This window comes from Siphateles boraxobius, unplaced genomic scaffold, assembly GCF_051911475.1.
Source record: "Siphateles boraxobius isolate OS27281-9 unplaced genomic scaffold, OSU_SipBor_1 22, whole genome shotgun sequence".
NCBI classification, from domain to species: Eukaryota; Metazoa; Chordata; class Actinopteri; order Cypriniformes; family Leuciscidae; genus Siphateles; species Siphateles boraxobius.
Window position 1 is genome coordinate 41,144,871 of NW_027508833.1, and position 20,130 is coordinate 41,165,000.

The 20,130-nt window shown below is 39.8% G+C and overlaps 1 protein-coding gene across 4 annotated transcripts in view; it reads left to right on the forward strand.

The window, feature by feature from the left end:
- dph6 (diphthamine biosynthesis 6) overlaps positions 1-20,130 on the forward strand; it is a 127,388-nt gene that overhangs the window by 42,105 nt on the left and 65,153 nt on the right. For 3 of the 4 annotated variants that reach the window (XR_013206728.1, XR_013206729.1, XM_077240174.1), the window contains exons 9-12: positions 6,574-6,718; positions 8,037-8,162; positions 12,974-13,103; positions 18,290-18,464. Coding sequence is in view for 1 of the 4 variants with exons in the window: in XM_077240174.1 (XP_077096289.1) it covers positions 6,574-6,718; positions 8,037-8,162; positions 12,974-13,103; positions 18,290-18,464 (576 nt within the window). In the remaining 3 variants the exon portion in view is untranslated. Of the gene's footprint in view, positions 1-6,573; positions 6,719-8,036; positions 8,163-12,973; positions 13,104-18,289; positions 18,465-20,130 lie in introns of those variants that run through there. The other variant, XM_077240175.1, reaches the window with a different exon arrangement.

Consider the following 20,130-nt stretch of genomic DNA (forward strand, 5'->3'; position numbering starts at 1 on the left):
TGGAAGCTATTTCTTATCCTTTTCTTTTTTGGTCTGTCAAACATCTTGAAATGCACATATCGGAGAAATAAAAAATTTGAACCCCCTACCAACCTCAAACTTAGGACCTCTTTGATAATAAAGCCCTGTCTACGGCCCTGTATTACGCATAAGATCAATAATGAATGTGTAGCCTACATATTGTGAATGCATTTAATAACTTAATTACCTAGCTTTAGTAGCTTTCAGTAAATAAACGCGTCTGAGAAAATGATTCATAGGCAAAATCAACCTATCAGTTGACCCTATGTTTACTTTCTTCACTGACAGACACAAATGAAAAGCCTATATCAGTCAAAGCTCAGCTTTAGGAGGGGAAGAGACAGGGCAAGAGAAAAACAAAGAGAAAAAGAGTGTGATGCTGTCTGATGAAGAGAGAAAAATAATCATCTGCCCACTGACATGGTTTTAAAGCTGTTATCCAATTTTTTTGGCCTTCAAAACATCTTAAAATATGTAGATCAGAGAAATCAAAATTTTCTTGGGTAAACCCAGAACCCCCCTATCTGCCCTACCTCACGTTCGGGACCACAGTGATTATAAAACCTGCCTTTGCATGGTGATGGACCTGGTTAATAGTGAGCATTAGATCCTAAACTAAAGTGTTGCCTTTTTTTATAATTTAAAAAAAATCATACCCTCATTGGGCGCTTAGTCCCCCTTAAATGAAAATCCTAGTGACGCCCCTGCTATCAATGACTAGAAGATAACTCCACATCAGTACATAAATTCATCAACCTTTCAGAAATGTCCTGTTGCTTCTACATGTCGTCACTTCTTCTTCAGTCTCTCCATCTTTGTGTGACTCCGGTTTGAACTTAAAAGGCTAAAAGTTTTTGAAATTTTCAGTGTGTGTGTGTGTGTGTGTGTGTGTGTGTGGGTGTGTGTGGGTGTGTGTGTGAGGTAAAAGGACACAAGCTCTTGTAGCTCCGCCCTCTGTGCCGGGAGCAGCAGCTCATTTGCATTTAAAGGGACACACACAAATGGTGCGTTTTTGCTCACCCTCAAAAAGTGACAATTTTAACATGCTATAACAATGTTCTGTGGGGTATATTGAGCTAAAACTTCACACACACTCTGGGGACATCAGAGACTTATTTTACATCTTGTGAAAAGGGCATTATACCACACCTTTAAAACTCATCTTTGATCACCAAAATTACATATTTAAACCCTTTTTATTCTTCATGCCTTAAAATATATTGACTGTAACTCGACACCCTTGCCTCATTTAGTATGCGCGGTTCTATGAATATGTAAATGAGCCCCGCCTCCACTCACTCACTCACTCACTCAGAGATCCACTCGTTGACGATCACACGTTGATCTGATTGGTTACAATGTAGTTTGTGACGTCAGAAACACCAGCGATTTCAAAGCGTGTTTTTGAGACTGTCTTTGGTTCACTGCAGTTTTAAGGAGGAAATACTCAGCAATGCTGTCGACTTATGAATTTACACATGCTTTGTCTTAAAGCATATTAAAAACACCATATAGACATATAAACAACATTAAAAGCTGGATTTTCACCACAGGGGGACTTTAATTAAATCGCAGCTTTCGATTTAATACGATATATATCGCTATTTGAGGTAAGTGTGTTTCGTTTAATGTCACATTTAAATTGAATCAATTATTGTTTGTCATCAACTCACAAACCCGTTTAGAAACCAGTGATGTCCAGAACTGCAGTGTTAGTGTCGTCATGTCTTCATCAGCAGGGTTACTGCATGTGTGTGTGTGTGTGTGTGTGTGTGTGTGTGTGTGTATGTGTGTGTGTGTGTGTGTGTGTGTGTGTGTGTGTGTGTGTGTGTGTGTGTGTGTGTGTGTGTGTGTGTGTGTGTGTGTGTGTGTGTGTGTGTGTGTGTGTGTGTGTGTGTGCCAGCTCTCTTCTCTGTGTCCGTGTGTAGGAGACTGTGATGTCTGCAATATTAACCCTGCCTTTACACACGTCCAGTCACATTATCCTCTGAGTTCTCAGGTACGCTGGGAAGGTTATTCATGTGACTTTGTGTTGAGCGCTTCCTCTCACTGTTGTTGTGGAGAGGATGTCCTTAAGGAGTGTGTGTTCATGCCAGTGTGTGTGTTCATACTCCTCTCATGTTACAATGAACGGCATCGATTAAGGTCACAGTGACCTTTAACCCCTAACCAGACCCCCCCCCCCCCCTCCATTTTGGCAAGCGACATACCCAAAATAAAAAGGTTTCTGCTCATAAATCATTCTGAATAGACATAACCTACATATTTAGAAAGCCAACACTAACGAGTTTACAGGTCAAGACTCAGAATTACTCAGACTGTTATTAATATGGAGATATATAAGCTTAAAACATAAAAGTAAAAACATTAAGAATATCATTTTTAAATGTATAAAAATTAGTGCTTGGCAACGATTAATCACATCCAAAATAAAAGTTTACATTACATATGTGTGTGTGTGTACTGTGTATAGGTATTTTGTATATATAAATACACGCACATGCATGTTTGTATATATATATATAAAAAATTGCACTGTATATACTGTTTATATATTTATACATAATTTATAAATTTAATAAAATACAGTTTTTCTTAAATATATACATGCATGTGTGTGTATTTATATATATATACCAAAAAATGATACACAGTACACAAAGACATATATAATGTAAACACAAACTTTTATTTTGGATGTGATTAATCGTTGCCCAGGACTAATAAAAAAATGATGTGTCTGTTTTATAGATATAAATATAATATAAATATACATTTCAAAGCTGAGGATGATATCTCTAAAACTATGAGTACATGTATAAGATCATGTCAGGTGAGTTTTAGAGAAAGCTGATAAGAGGCTAATCAACTATTTTATTGACCGTTTAAAGCAGTTATACCAATATTTACTCAGTCCATGTTTTACTGATACCAAAACAACACATCATAACAGCAGCAATATACAGTCAAACCAACATTTATTCACACACCTTCAACATTTCCCACATTATCACAGTTTATTCGCTATAGTTCAGAAAATGGTAATAAATATGAGCAGAACTCAGAGTTATCAGATCAGTTGATATTTCACAGGTTTTGTCCGTCCTTCTGTTAGACTCTCACACATGAATTATGTTGAATATCTGTCAGCTGTTAAATTTAACTACACAATTAGATAATACCAGTTTAGCTCAACCAGTTACCAAGCAATGCTTCATGTTGTTCAGTCTGTGGTGTAAAAAGCTGCATTAGTTATTAAAGAAAAAACACTTCACCAAAACATGATCAGCTCAAAGTGTCCCAATCATTTTTATAATATTTACTGGTAGTCGCTGTATGAAGAGTTTTTGGGTATAATATGTCACAGTTTACTTTATTTTGCTCTCCTCACTTACAGAAATGAGCTATAGTGTCCTGCACACACTAAATTATATCTGGTGCTGAATAATTTTTGGTTTGACTGTATATACCTTGAAAAGTCATTGTGCAATGAACCTTAATTAAACAACAGAAGATGTAACATAAAACTTAAATGTACATAATTAATAAACACTTACAAGAAACGCACGGATTTGTGGGAACAGATTCTGTTTTTTAATTGTAGTAATTTACGATAAAATCATCTAAATTGTCCTGTTAGGTCTATTACCGTTTTTCCACTAGCGTTTTTACAGTCCTTTACAGTTAAATTAACCTATTTGGTCACTCTTTATATTAGGTGTTTTTGACTACTATGTACTTGCATGTATATTCAGCGAAACCAAAATTTATTCCAACACCTTCAACATTTCTCACATTATCACAGTTCATTCACTATAGTTTAGAAAACTCAGAGTTATCAGATCAGTGGATATTTCACAGGTTTTGTCTGTCCTTCTGTTAGACTCTCACACATGAATTATGTTGAATATCTGTCAGCTGTTAAATTTAACTACACAATTAGATAATACCAGTTTAGCTCAACCAGTTACCAAGCAATGCTTCATGTTGTTCAGTCTGTGGTGTAAAAAGCTGCATTAGTTATTAAAGAAAAAACACCAGCAAAACATGATCAGCTCAAAGTGTCCCAATCATTTTTATAATATTTACTGGTAGTCGCTGTATGAAGAGTTTTTGGGTATAATATGTCACAGTTGTGACTAAATAAAGTTACTTTATTTTGTTCTCCTCACTTACAGAAATGAACTATAGTGTCCTGCACACACTAGTAAAAATATAAAAAATTGCATCTGGTGTCTGAATTTTTTTTGGTTTTATTTTTCTTGTGCATTACATTGAAAGTATGTCATGTTATAGTTTTATGAAAGCAACAGACTGATATGTAAATCTATATTAATTGCAAATGTGTATTGAATATTGATGCCCAGTGGCTGCAGGCCAATCAGAAGACGGCGCAATGTTTTATAATATGCATGTTATGATAATGTTGGACTGTGGGATGTGTTCTTGTGGAGAAGTTGGTGTGTTTTGGGTCACGCCGTGTCCTCAGTCTCAGCTTCTGGCTCTATGCGGTCGCGTGTTTATGTGTGTGTGTGTGTGTGTGTGTGTGTTGCTGGAGGATCGGGGTTTTGAGGGGATAGAAACACATGGCCTTAGAAGACAAGCTCGCTCGCCCGCAGCGCAGGGAAACCCTGAGAGAAGCGCAGTCGAGAGCACTCTCCGTCACACTGACAGATCCACACTGACGGGGCACACACACGCACACACACACACACACACACTGCAGGATAATTAATCTAATTATCATACGGTCAACTGCAGATGACAGCAGGACATTAAAGAGATCTGAAATATTTATTAAAAACGTGCCGTGTCCGGCCTGCTATAATCAGGTGGTGTGTGTGTGTGTGTGTGTGTGTGTGTGTGTGTGTGTGTGTGTGTGTGTGTGTGTGTGTGTGTGTGTGTGTGTGTGTGTGTGTGTGTGTGTGTGTGTGTGTGTGTGTGTGTGTGTGTGTGTGTGTGTCTGTGTGTCGTTTGAGGGGTCTTCTTGCACTACATCACAAATATTACCATGAGAAAAGCAAACGAGTGCGAGATCTTGGCCTAACCCCCGGGTGTGACCCGGATGAGACCCGGATGACCCACACTATCTCCTGAAAGTGTGTATCCCGCTCCGGAAATGCAGACGTGTGTAAGCCCTTGAACATGAGGGAAAAAATCATGCTTTGGTAAATCATAATAATACTATAAAAGTCATTATGAGAGAAAGTCGAGTATTATGACAAAAGTTTGACTTGGTATCTCAGGATTTTAACTTTTTATCTCATAATTGATTAGCATGTCAATTTCGACACTTATTTCATAATCAGGGCTTAGTATCTTATAATTTTGCTGTTTTATCTCATGTTTATGACAAAGTATGTCCTAATTTTGAAACTTAATTTATAATTATAATTGCCTATAACTTAAAAAACCCAATCATGAGATAAAAAGTCACAAGACACTGTCTTATCTCATAATGCATTAGCATTAGACTTTTTATTTCATAATTGTCTTTTTTCTGATAATTATTAGTATTTCAATTGACACATTTCATAATTGACTGAATATCTCATAATCTAGACTTTTTATCATATAATAGACGTTTTATAATTTACTTTCTATCTTATAATAATGACTTAATATATTATCATTTTTACTTTATCTCATAATTATTAGTATGGTAATTTTGACACATTTCATAATTTTGACACTTTATCTCATAATTAATTAACGTTTCATAATTTCAATAGTGGCAGGTAATGCTGTCAAATCACGAGCCAGTTTGGCGTGTTACTTATTATACTTACTCACTTTGCTGGAGGAGTTTGTGTATGTCTAATCTGTGCAGATTTCATCATGATATATTAAATACAGTGTATTGTGCAGAATCTGCTCATATCTGGCGTTCTTGAACACACACGTCACTACACAACAAATAACAGCACGCTTGTTCATTAACATTGAAGCAATAACGAGGATTAAAAAGCATTTGGTTAACAGAAAAAACATTTTCATTTTCCTGATGTTCTCTGTACTGTATTGATTTGTCCTCCTAAAACACATGTTTGGTGATGAGGAGGAAAGAGGAAGAGATGCTGGATGACAGGATTTAGTTTGAGTAAGAAATTAATGTATGAAATCCTAATTTTATATATATATTTATATACTCTATGATAAGAAGTATTAGTATAAGTAGAAGTATTAGTAGAAATTCTGAATGGCCGGTAACTTTAAAATGTAGTAGCCAAATTGGCTGGTGGGTGAAAAAGTTCATTTCAAACCCTGATCATAATTACTTAATATCTCGTAGTTATCTCATACTTGCGACTTTTGATCTCATAATTGTGATTTAAAAGCATGTGGTGGTCATGGGCTTCCAAACTGAGATGATGATCATATTCATATATTTTCTAGTGTATCAGCCTGCAGGTTGACTGATCAAGCGTGTGTGTGTGTGTGTGTGTGTGTGTGTGTGTGTGTGTGTGTGTGTGTGTGTGTGTGTGTGTGTGTGTGTGTGTGTGTGTGTGTGTGTGTGTGTGTGTGTGTGTGTGTGTGTGTCGTCTCCTGCAGGGCTCGGGAGCACTGCCTCTCAGTAGATGTCCTTGCCAGAACACCATTGACAAGATGACAGAAGAGCTGGAATATGCTGATAATACTCCAGACGTCCAGCGAGCGTGTCCATCAAACGCTGAGCGCAGTTGTCAGGCGGAGCAGGGTGAGCTGTGTGTGTTCTGGTATAAAGCACATCACATTGTCTGCCTGCAGTGTAACTTACTTCATTGAAATTCTTTCAAAATTTTATTGGTTCATCAACACCAAAACAAAACTAGCACGGTACAACTTTGGTTTTCTTGATGAGACACTATGATAAGGCCATGTTTATAGTTGGCGAGCCAGTCAGTAGGTAATTTTACATCATTACAAAACAAAAGCACAGACCTACAGAAGAAGCTCATTGGCCGCCCTCATCACATTTGCAGGGAACGGCCCTGGTTAATACAGTGGTCTTTGGGGGGGATGAACCATGTGTTTTGGATATTGCCATTACTAATTCCATGGTGTTTATTATTTATACAGTATATTTATTTGTCAAGTTAATCATTCAGCAACATGATATTCTCTATGCCAGAAAAGAGCTTCCGCTTACAGTGAATATAAAAGTCTACAAACTCCTGTTGAAACAGCTGGTTTTTGTGATGAATATTTTTTCACCATTCATTTAAAAATTACAACCTATTCAATATTACCGAAAATCAAAGACACATTTCAGAGAAAAATACAAACCTATAGAGAGAAATAACCTAAATGCATCACTAACATCAATGCATTTTTCAAGTCCATGTGAATCCAGTTGTTGATGGAGTGAATTAAAATAAGAATTATCTTGATTTTTAGTTGTTTTGGATTATTTTAATACTTGTTTTATCATATTTTAACTCATTTTAAGTCACCTTGAAGCCTGTTTGAGGACTTCTAGATCAGGCACTCGACTAGCCGTTTAACAACCAACTATTCAATTAGTGTGGCCTTTAGCAATGTAATTAGCATGCTAGCATAGGCAGTTTCACAGTAAAACCCTCTCAGTTGAGTAGCGTCATTAAACGATTATTTCACTTCAGAATTAAAATGTCCTGATAATTTACTCTCCTCCACGTCATCCAAGATGTTCATGTCTTTCTTTCCCGTTGGACTCCATTGAAGTCACTATATGGAGAAAATCCTGGAGTGTTTTCCTCAAAAACCTTCATTTCTTTTCCACTGAAGAAAGAAACGCATGAACATCTTGGATGACGTGGAGGAGAGTAAATTATCAGGACATTTTAATACTGAAGTGAACTAATCCTTTAAAGGAAGTATATGTAGAGTTCAGAAACGTGTTATTAGTTGTAACGAGTTTAGTTGATTTTGCAAATATAGAGTTGATATCATGAATGTACACAGTGAATGCAGTGTAAGCCGACTGCTTTCCCAGAGAACGCATGATCTGCTGAAGTGTGTGTAATGCACATGATGATGATGATGTTCTGTCGAAGGTTGTGTGCCGTCACACTCATCCAGGAGTCCGGCGGGTTTCCAGTGGATCAGTGGCTTGACAGCGCTTCGGTCCGAACACACACACGTCCAGAACCAGACCCGGCACATCTTCACACTCCTGCAGAGTAAGATCAGTCCTCATGTTCTGCGTTTAATACAACACCACAGCCTGTGTGTGTGTGTGTGTGTGTGTGTGTGTGTGTGTGTGTGTGTGTGTGTGTGTGTGTGTGTGTGTGTGTGTGTGTGTGTGTGTGTGTCTGTGTCTGTGTCTGTGTCTGTGTCTGTGTGTGTGTGTGTGTGTGTGTGTGTCTGTGTCTGCGTCTGTGTGTGTGTGTGTGTGTGTTTGGGGGCGTCTCACTGCAAACATGCTTTTCTTACTCAGTGTTTTTGTCTTGTTTCCAGTCCAAATATCTAAATATTCTTAAATCAAGATGCATTTACTAGATGAGTAAGATATTATGTCTTGTTTTCTGGGGGAATTAATCATAAGTTGTTTCTTAAAAAAAGCTAAATGATCTGCCAATGGGGTCAGAAAAATAATCTTAATTCAAACAGAAACAGCATTATTTTTCTTACACCATTGGCAGATCATTTTGCTTTTTTAAGAAACAACTCACTTAATTTTGATTTATTTCCCCGGAAAACAAGACATAATATCTTATGGCCTTTTACTACTTTAGTAAATGCATCTTGATTTAAGAATTTGTAGATATTTGGACTGGAAACGAGACAAAAACACTGAGTAAGAAAAGCATGAGTTTGTGTTGTTTTTACCCTGATGTGTGTGAGGAAATAATGCAGAATATGAAGAGCTTCTGGGCAGTCACACGCTGACGGCACACAGGCCTTTGTTCACACACACACTTTCATTTTCCCTCTTGTTGTGCTGGTAAAATGCACTTTTAAGAGGTTCAGGAGTTCTTTATCCACACGAGTGTCAGCGACTCCATCTGTCACGAAACACACTTCAGATTAAACGCAGCTCTTTCTATCGCCCGCAGAACTTTTATAAGAGTGGCCCGTAACAGCAGAGAGAACAATCTTTAGCCGGAGCGGCTCCAGATGAAAAGCATATTTAATCTTTTTCGTCTTTCTTCGCCAAACAGCCTTCACAGCGCTGAGACAATATTAAACAAGTTAATATTTAATGACCGGCTTTCTTGTGTGCTGAAACGCTAACTCCTGCGAAGGAAAAACAGACTTGACAGCATGTGAAAGTCTAATGGGGTCTCAGGCTCTTCCATTGTGCGTGCGGCGGGGCTTTACAAACACTGTGTTTCATGTACGTCGTGTGTGTTTGTGCATCTCTGAGCCTGAGGTGAGAAAGCAGGATTTCTTAGAAGTTCAGCCGCAAACTCCACTAATGAAACATGAAGAACACTGCAAAACATGCCCTTTTTGAAACAAACATGATGCTCTTAAATCGAGGTAAAGTGAACTAAAATCCAGCAAGTAAATCTGCCGATGGGGAAAGCTGAACTGACCTGATCATAATTCTGGAAAATAGCAGAAATATCCAGTCACTAATAAATGCTAGTGGATCTTAACACTAGACAAACATGCTTAAAACTGTGCAATTGTTACTTTTAATAAGAATTGAATAAAAAATTAAGTGAAAATTGCATTAAAACTAGAATATAAGATCTTAAATCCAGTCACTAAAAATACTGTTGGGTCTTACAAACATGCTGAAAACTGCAGTTTTCACTTTTTATAAGCATTAAATAATAAGTAATTTAAGTGAAAATTCCATTAAAACAAGAATATTTATCCTTAAATTCAGCTTATTTAATTTTAAGATGCACAATAACCTGTAAATAGATGAACATTCTTAAAACATACCATTAAAGGGACTATGTGTAGTTTTTTAGGTATTTTATTATCTAAAATCAATATTTTTATTCATAAATATGTCCTCAATGGTGTACAAATACCTCTGACAATTATCTGCCTTATCCTCGTAAACGAAGAATTCATTATCTTTATATACATGTGACGGGTAGGTCCACGGAGGCTTCCATGTCGTTCCGCCATCTTGAAAAACTATAATAGCAGAGAGGGTCAAAAAGTACTAGACCAACATGTTTCCACAAGGCGTTTTCGTTCAGAGCCAGCGTCACGTGACTGAACGCAGCAGAACCGGAGGAGAGAGCAGCGAGAGACGCTTCACGGCACCGGCGAGTTTAAAGGCTGCATTGCACTGTTATTATTCATACTCTAACATTCGTGTGTTCTTGTGTCAAGTTGCAGTTTGAAATAACAAACCTGTTCACCCGAAGGAAAACTCGACGAAGTGCTGTTAGAAGACATCCTGTCATAGCTTTTTGGTACATAACAGCTACCGTAGATGCAACACGGGTTTGAAAAAGCGAGGCGCTGGAGAGCACAATTCGTCTGAATGCAAAATCCAATTTCACCGCTAGATGGGAGAAACTCCTACACAGTGTCCCTTTAAATTAATAATTTTAGTACACTTTACGTAGATTTACGTGCATCTCGGTTGTTTCAAGAAGGACTTTTTTTTTTTTAAGTGTTTAAAAAATTCATATTTGACCTTTCTTAATTTCGTTAATGAATAACTACACAAGAACCAATGAGTAACACAATATTAATAATCTAGTAACTATTATTAACTAACAAGAAACTCTGATTAATGAATTAGGAAGTAATAGCGCACAGATGAAAGTGGTACTTCATACTTCTATGGGAATTACTAATTATTTGGATCCATATTCTAAAGTGAAGATCGTGGGAACTAACTGGTAATGACTCAAGTGTTACTACATACTTCTAAAGAAATTTTCTAAAAGCATACTAAAGTTCACCAAAAATCTCAAACGCTTGAAATGACTTTGTGTTTGGTTGTGTTTAGCTCAAAATTAGCTAAAATTGACTTGGCAAGACTGAAGAATTTCCTCAAATTAAGATTTATAGTCTAGTGTGCAGTGTATTTTATAAGACTTTTTATCTTTCACGGCAAAAAAGCAAGACCAGTTTTCTTTAAATAACATAGTTTTGACTGAGATGTGAGTGCTGGTTCACCGGCGTGTGTGTGTGTGTGTGTGTGTGTGTGTATGTGTGTGTGTGTGTGTGTGTGTGTGTGTGTGTGTGTGTGTGTGTGTGCAGGGCGTCTGCAGGAGAACGGCTGGCTGATGTGTGTGTGTGTGTGTGTGTGTGTGTGTGTGTGTGTGTGTGTGTGTGTGTGTGTGTGTGTGCAGGGCGTCTGCAGGAGAACGGCTGGCTGATGTGTGTGTGTGTGTGTGTGTGTGTGTGTGTGCAGGGCATCTGCAGGAGAACGGCTGGCTGATGTGTGTGTGTGTGTGTGTGTGTGTGTGTGTGCAGGGCATCTGCAGGAGAACGGCTGGCTGATGTGTGTGTGTGTGTGTGTGTGTGTGTGATTGTGTGTGTGTGTGTGTGTGTGTGTGTGTGTGTGTGTGTGTGTGCAGGGCGTCTGCAGGAGAACGGCTGGCTGATGTGTGTGTGTGTGTGTGTGTGTGCAGGGCATCTGCAGGAGAACGGCTGGCTGATGTGTGTGTGTGTGTGTGTGATTGTGTGTGTGTGTGTGTGTGTGTGTGTGTGTGTGTGTGTGTGTGTGTGTGTGTGTGTGTGTGTGTGTGTGTGTGTGTGCAGGGCGTCTGCAGGAGAACGGCTGGCTGATGTGTGTGTGTGTGTGTGTGTGTGCAGGGCATCTGCAGGAGAACGGCTGGCTGATGTGTGTGTGTGTGTGTGTGTGTGTGTGTGTGTGTGTGTGTGTGTGTGTGTGTGTGTGTGTGTGTGTGTGTGCAGGGCGTCTGCAGGAGAACGGCTGGCTGATGTGTGTGTGTGTGTGTGTGTGTGTGTGCAGGGCATCTGCAGGAGAACGGCTGGCTGATGTGTGTGTGTGTGTGTGTGTGTGTGTGTGTGTGTGTGTGTGTGTGTGTGTGTGTGTGTGTGTGTGTGTGTGTGTGTGTGTGTGTGTGTGTGTGTGTGTGTGTGTGTGTGTGTGTGTGTGTGTGTGTGCAGGGCGTCTGCAGGAGAACGGCTGGCAGATGTGTGTGTGTGTGTGTGTGTGTGTGTGTGTGTGTGTGTGTGTGTGCAGGGCGTCTGCTGGAGAACGGCTGGCTGATGTGTGTGTGTGTGTGTGTGTGTGTGTGTGTGTGTGTGTGTGCAGGGCGTCTGCTGGAGAACGGCTGGCTGATGTGTGTGTGTGTGTGTGTGTGTGTGTGTGTGTGTGTGTGTGTGTGTGTGCAGGGCATCTGCAGGAGAACGGCTGGCTGATGTGTGTGTGTGTGTGTGTGTGTGTGTGTGTGTGTGTGTGTGTGTGTGTGTGTGTGTGTGTGTGTGTGTGTGTGTGTGCAGGGCGTCTGCAGGAGAACGGCTGGCTGATGTGTGTGTGTGTGTGTGTGTGTGTGTGTGTGTGTGTGTGTGTGTGTGTGTGTGTGTGCAGGGCGTCTGCAGGAGAACGGCTGGCTGATGTGTGTGTGTGTGTGTGTGTGTGTGTGTGTGTGTGTGTGTGTGTGTGTGTGTGTGTGTGTGTGTGTGTGTGTGTGTGTGTGTGTGTGTGTGTGTGTGTGTGTGCAGGGCGTCTGCAGGAGAACGGCTGGCTGATGTGTGTGTGTGTGTGTGTGTGTGTGTGTGTGTGTGTGTGTGTGTGTGTGTGTGTGTGTGTGTGTGTGTGTGTGTGTGTGTGTGTGCAGGGCGTCTGCAGGAGAACGGCTGGCTGATGTGTGTGTGTGTGTGTGTGTGTGTGTGTGTGTGTGTGTGTGTGTGTGTGTGTGTGTGTGTGTGTGTGTGTGTGTGTGTGTGTGTGTGTGTGTGTGTGCAGGGCGTCTGCAGGAGAACGGCTGGCTGATGTGTGTGTGTGTGTGTGTGTGTGTGTGTGTGCAGGGCATCTGCAGGAGAACGGCTGGCTGATGTGTGTGTGTGTGTGTGTGTGTGTGTGTGTGTGTGTGTGCAGGGCATCTGCAGGAGAACGGCTGGCTGATGGAGTGTGTTCTGCTGGTTCATCTGTACGTCAGTGACATGGAGAACTTCAGTCTGATAAACTCTCTGTACCGAAGCTTCTTCACACTCGATCCGCCCGCGAGGTGACGACTGCGTCTCACGGAGAGCTCCTGATTTACTGGATAAGACTTTTACTCAAAGCCTTTATGTATAATGCATTATAAAGGTAGTTTAATGCATTAATTATGCTCCTCGTAATGCATTGTGTGATCTCATGAATAATTGTAACCGGAGTTCTTGGTTCCAGAAACCTTTAGAAACACGATGCATTAAAACAACCAATTTCAGATGCAACAAGAAATCTGTTCATATTATAGTGGGTTTAACTTTTGTTACAGTAATTTATTAAAAGATATAATGCATTACAATGTACATTATGAATACCTTTTATAATTCATGATGCATAAAGGTTTCAAGTAGTGTTAGTGAATCTTATTTTTTTTTACTCACAATTTATACCTGGTAAAATATTCTAGAGCTTGGAATAAGAAAAATGTATATTCATTCTAAAAGTAAAATACCCATAGATTTGCATACATTTATTATTTTTCATTATTTATTATTTATCCTGAAAAAAAAAATATATTATATATATATATAATTGACTAGAGAATATACAATTTATACATTCTCATATGTTTTAGAGCTGGGGATAACTAGAAAAATGGGTATTCTTTATAAATATGACAATGGAGTTATGGTGTGTTCAAGTCATCTCGTATAGATCGAGTCCTCCTGGGAAGTTCGTACGTACGAGCTGGGAAGTCGTAGCCTGAGGTCGTCATACACAGATTCTAGTCAGAATGTGATTATGGGGTGTGTGTCGACCGAACCAGGAAATAAAAGGCCTCTGCACTCAATTGGATAGACCTAGAACCAATCAGAGCAATGGAGTAAGTGACGTATGTTGAGAGATCTTCTATAACACACACGATAGCGGAATATACACAACTCAATTCTCCAGCGGCAGCCAGGAATTCAACCCAAGCGCTCTGATGACGTGGATGGTTACGTTACCGTTGCTCACATTCGTTCGGGTCACGTGACGTCACTGTAGCTTTGCGCCGCCATCTTGACGACCGGCGGTCTCAGTAATGCCTGCAATATGTTGTGCAGGAGCTGCAACAACAGCCGAAAGAGGAAAACCGAACTGGTGTTTTATTCTATACCAAAGGAAAAGGATAGAAGAAATGTCTCATATTGTAGCCTTATACTGAGGCTAACAGCTGGCAAGCTACCAACTGAGCCACTTAGCTAGCTAACAACTTGCTACCTAGTCAGAGCAAACTACCACCAAAATCATACATTTGAATTTTTTTTATAATACCAACATTTCCCATAATTAAATATAAATCCTTGGTGGCCAGGTGCCGCACTTTTACGTCTTTTACCCATCCAGCAACAGCATATTGATACGCGTCTGTACTCTTGAAAGCCTTAAGCGATCCCCACTGTATATGGAGAGGGGTTATGCACAAGATAAATATATATATATCATGGAAGGCAAATTGGGGCAAGTCTGGGGCAGATGATAAAGCACAAAAGAAAACTGGGGGTAACAAATAAGGATCGGAGCCTAAAATTAAAATTGTATCCATGTATCTCTGTCTCTCTCTCTCATTCAAATGGGCAGTTTGGGCGGGGCCGGGCGAGATCGGGCGTCAATATGGCGGCGTTCTATTTCTAGTGACGTAGCTAGCATCTATGAATAGATATGATGTCTATGGTTGCTCATCTGTCCATCATCGTATAAACCCGCCCTGACAATTTGATTGGTCCGAACTATTTTTCTTCGGGCATAATAGTTCCTCAACGGATCGAGTCCAGAGCGAACTTCCCGACCTAAACATTTTGTGGGCGGGGTTTGGGCTAGCATCCAGGCTAAGGAAGTCGCGTTTACGACGTGTGAGTTCAAGTAAGTTTCGTCAGAGCAAGATGGCGGTGTACCTTCTTTTAATGAATTACACGAAAATACAGCAAGGTTTGTTGACTCTGCCTATAGAAAATAAAGAACAAAGAATGCGCATCAGGTGTGTTTTTCTTTTTATGTTTTTAATTAACTTATGAAGACAATGTAAACTGTTAGCATTTTTTGTTGTAATTCATTAACTTGCTGCTTTTAACAAGATTAATGATGATCATGATAAATGACAGTTTCTTGGAAGAGTAAACATTGAAATTAAATTAGAATTTACGGTTAACAGCAGACGTTGCATCCATTGATTCCGCCATGTTTCAGTGACACGCCCCCAACTCGTACAGATCGGGGCTTAAAGAAAATCCCGAGCTCTTCGCTGGTATTTACGACATTGTGATGGCGTTCAAGTGCATTCAACTCGTAATGACGATCTATACGAGATGACTTGAGCGCACCATAATACCCGCCTCGGCAAGTGTTCTCGGTTCTGTCGTGAGTGAACAGAAAGAAACCGCATGTGTGTCAGTTTACTGGGTCTTAAAGTGACAGTAGCCTAATATTCCTGCTGTCGTCTGTCATTAATGTTAATAAAACAGCAAAATACAGCTTTAACAAAAATGAAACTATATTTAATTTCTGCAGTGAACAAATAGTGTTAGTTTAAATTTAGGCCTAATTATTAATTTCTGTACCTGAATACTACTGTTAGACTTTAACTTTGTTATTTAGTTTTCATCTCTGATTGTAATTTGTGTATTCGTTCTTATTTTATTACTGATTGTTCACTTGTTTTTAATAATGTTTGAACTTTATCAGTTAGGCTACTAGTTTTTAATGTGGTATCGAAGAACTTCAAGTGAGCTTTAAGTAATAAATGAAAAGTTACATCACCCATATATATATATATATATATATAAAATTATTTTTATTTAAATGGTTTTTTTTTTTTGCTGATCTGAAAAATTATCCGATCTGTGGTTCAAAAACCGAACCGTGAATTTTGTGATCCGTTGCACCGCTACTTCCCAGACTTCCTATGTTGTCTCTGTAAGCCTGATTTTTATCTGATACATTTTTGCTGAGAAAATCAAATGTATATGACGTTTGCGTGCGCTGCATATAATGTTCAGGATAATGCCGATAGAGCCTGTAATGTCGGTGTGTCATGCAAAGAAAATTGATTAGTTCAAAATATAGTCTCACGAGTTCTGCTGCAGTTCAGCTCACAGCCACCGGTGTCGCTATTACACGTTTCTGAACTCTACATATAGTTCCTTTAAAGGAGCATTGCGTAGCTTTTTACTTAAAAAAATAGTAATAGAAAGAATGACACCTTAATGTCCACCACGGTTGCCTCTATCAGCCTGAAGGCTCAATTGTGTGCGGAGGAGTCGGGTCTGAATTGGCGCGAAAATTCACAAAATGTGACGTCATGCGCGTCCTCGTCTGCTTGGGCTTACATCCGGCAATCGCTAGCAGTGAGTAACGTTAGTGTTTCAAATGAGCTCTGCGGACGGAAAGAACCGACCAGCCTCCAGCACAATCCAGACACCCACGGAAACTACTCGTAAGTAAAAAAAAAAAAACCTTATCTAGTGCGGCCAAAATAGGGAGTGACGGGCGTCGGGCAAAGACAAGACAAGAGTAAACATCGGAGCGGCATTTGATTCTTGGAGGGAGCACCGGTCAGCGCTGGACCCGAGAAACAGACCGGAGCTGGCTTTCTTTTTACTGCAAAGGTTACAACTCTCTGGTTGCTGTGGTCGTGCTCATACGAGCGTGTGCACCGAGAACCAGCATGAGACTGGCTGCAGTTCCTCTAACGGCCACTGGTGTCAGTAACGGTTAGAAATTTCAGTATTCGTTCTTATTTTATTACTGATTGTTCACTTGTTTTTAATAATGTTTGAACTTTATCAGTTAGGCTACTAGTTTTTAATGTGGTATCGAAGAACTTCAAGTGAGCTTTAAGTAATAAATGAAAAGTTACATCACCCATATATATATATATATATATATAAAATTATTTTTATTTAAATGGTTTTTTTTTTTTGCTGATCTGAAAAATTATCCGATCTGTGGTTCAAAAACCGAACCGTGAATTTTGTGATCCGTTGCACCGCTACTTCCCAGACTTCCTATGTTGTCTCTGTAAGCCTGATTTTTATCTGATACATTTTTGCTGAGAAAATCAAATGTATATGACGTTTGCGTGCGCTGCATATAATGTTCAGGATAATGCCGATAGAGCCTGTAATGTCGGTGTGTCATGCAAAGAAAATTGATTAGTTCAAAATATAGTCTCACGAGTTCTGCTGCAGTTCAGCTCACAGCCACCGGTGTCGCTATTACACGTTTCTGAACTCTACATATAGTTCCTTTAAAGGAGCATTGCGTAGCTTTTTACTTAAAAAAATCTTTAAGATAGAGTTTTCATTTGTACATTTATGAGCCAACCATAAAGTAATAGAAAGAATGACACCTTAATGTCCACCACGGTTGCCTCTATCAGCCTGAAGGCTCAATTGTGTGCGGAGGAGTCGGGTCTGAATTGGCGCGAAAATTCACAAAATGTGACGTCATGCGCGTCCTCGTCTGCTTGGGCTTACATCCGGCAATCGCTAGCAGTGAGTAACGTTAGTGTTTCAAATGAGCTCTGCGGACGGAAAGAACCGACCAGCCTCCAGCACAATCCAGACACCCACGGAAACTACTCGTAAGTAAAAAAAAAAAAACCTTATCTAGTGCGGCCAAAATAGGGAGTGACGGGCGTCGGGCAAAGACAAGACAAGAGTAAACATCGGAGCGGCATTTGATTCTTGGAGGGAGCACCGGTCAGCGCTGGACCCGAGAAACAGACCGGAGCTGGCTTTCTTTTTACTGCAAAGGTTACAACTCTCTGGTTGCTGTGGTCGTGCTCATACGAGCGTGTGCACCGAGAACCAGCATGAGACTGGCTGCAGTTCCTCTAACGGCCACTGGTGTCAGTAACGGTTAGAAATTTCAGAACCTACGCAATGCTCCTTTAAGGATTAGTTCAATTAAAATGTCCTGATAATTTACTCTCCTCCACGTCATCCAAGATGTCCATGTCTTTCTTTCTTCAGTGGAAAAGAAATGAAGGTTTTTGAGGAAAACACTCCAGGATTTTCCCCATATAGTGACTTCAATGGAGTCCAACGGGTCGAAGGTTCAAATGTGAGTTTCAGAAATGTATCAAGCTACACATAAAAATCAGGCTTTCATAGACAACATAGGAAGTCTGGAAAGGTCTTGTTTGTTACGTTTCGTTACAAGCTGTTCAGTGTGTGTGTGTGTGTGTGTGTGTGTGTGTGTGTGTTGTCTCATCAGGGTGTGTGTCCAGGCGTCTCTCCCGCTCGGTCAGCATCTTCAGATGGACGTTCTGCTTCATGATTGGCGGACGGCGAGCGAGAACGACAGGTTTCCTCAGAGACACACACTTCACGTGCAGAGCCGGTCTCACTGGGCCCCGGCCAGCATCGGGCCCTACAGCCAGGCCGTGCGGGTACCGGCACTCTCATTCACACGCAATTATTTAAATCCTGTTAAATTTACGGGTAAAAAACTGGCAGCTGTGGATGCTGAAATATACCGTAAGAAATATGGTAGCAACATTTTAGCTTTTACAGACTTCAGTTAAATTTACAGTTCTATATAGTTCTAGCGCTGGTCTAGGCCGACTCTGAAGGAGGAGTCAATCCTCGAACTGAAATGGTTCCCGGTTCCTGCGGTGCGAACGCCTCGATCTCCGGGAACTCCCGCCGATAGTTGTCGGAGCGATGAAGCGGTTCCTCCGGTGGAAAGCCCGTAATGAAGGAAACAGAGGCTGAGAGGATGGAAGCGCGATCGCTCTATATGTTAATCTGTGTTGAATTAGCACACAGCGAGTGTAATATGATCAACTCAACAGCTCAATCACGGGTAAACACCGTCACACACCCGTCACACACCCGTCACACACCCGTCACACACCCGTCACACACGACAGCTCGCGTCACACGTGCTGGAGACTCATATTAATATCATTAGCCCCACGCTGAGCCCGCACACGCTAACCCCCCGCCACGCAATCCAATCACGATCCCCCGCTCTTCTAGCTTTCCCGCCCATAATCACTGATTAACTATTATATGTAGTTTGGGTCAGGAAAGGGCTGAAGTTACAGCACAGATACTGATTTATGTTGATATTCAGATACTTCTGTAGTTTTTAATTCACCAGGGCTGCCAACTCTCACGCATTGAGCGTGAGACACACGCAATTGACCCAATTCTCACGCTCTCACGCCACACCCCCGATTTCTCATGCTTAAGTGTCAACCCGGTAGGTAAAATGCCTGAAAGATGAGTTTATCTATATATCTATGTTGAGCCACTCGCAATCGACTAGTTATACCGCAAATTAGTTAAATATCCCGTAATCTAGAGTAAAGATATTGTGCTCCAAACCGCGCGCACGGCAGAGGTAAGCGAACGAGAGACCTTGCGTGTGCAGACCACACCCCCCCCCCGTTGCAGTAGTCTCACGCCAAGCTAAACTCAAAAGTTGGCAGCCCTGAATTCACGGTTTTACATTTTATATTTTGCAATTGTTTTCTGTGTTTTGTCATTTTTAGTAGTGTTTTTTTTAATGTATCTTTATAGTTTTTATGAATTTTATTTAAATTTTAGTTTGTTACTTTAGTGTATCAAGTTAAACTAAACGAAAATGAGAAATGTTGCAACTAGCTGAATTAAAATGAATAAAAAGTAGAAAAAATTAATTACATTATTTTTAATTCTGAAGATATATTATATATTTTATTTTATATTTTATTTCAAGAAAAGGTTTTTTATTGTTCTATTTTTTATTATATATGTATATATATATTATTACATTGTTTTAATGTGTCTATAAAGTTTTTATTCATTTTATTTAAATTTAAGTCTGTTACTTTAGTGTATCAAGTTATATTATATATTTTATATTTTATTTTTATATTTTTATTTGATTTTATTTTTATAGTTGATTTATTAGTTTTAGTTAATATTAACCCTGCCGTAAAGACACTGGATCCAAAAATAAGTTTAAAAAAATGAAATTAGAATATGTGAACTTTATTTATTAATTCTGAAGTGTCTCGTCACACTCATATTCTGTTCTTCAGTGAATTTAATTAACTGAAACTTTGA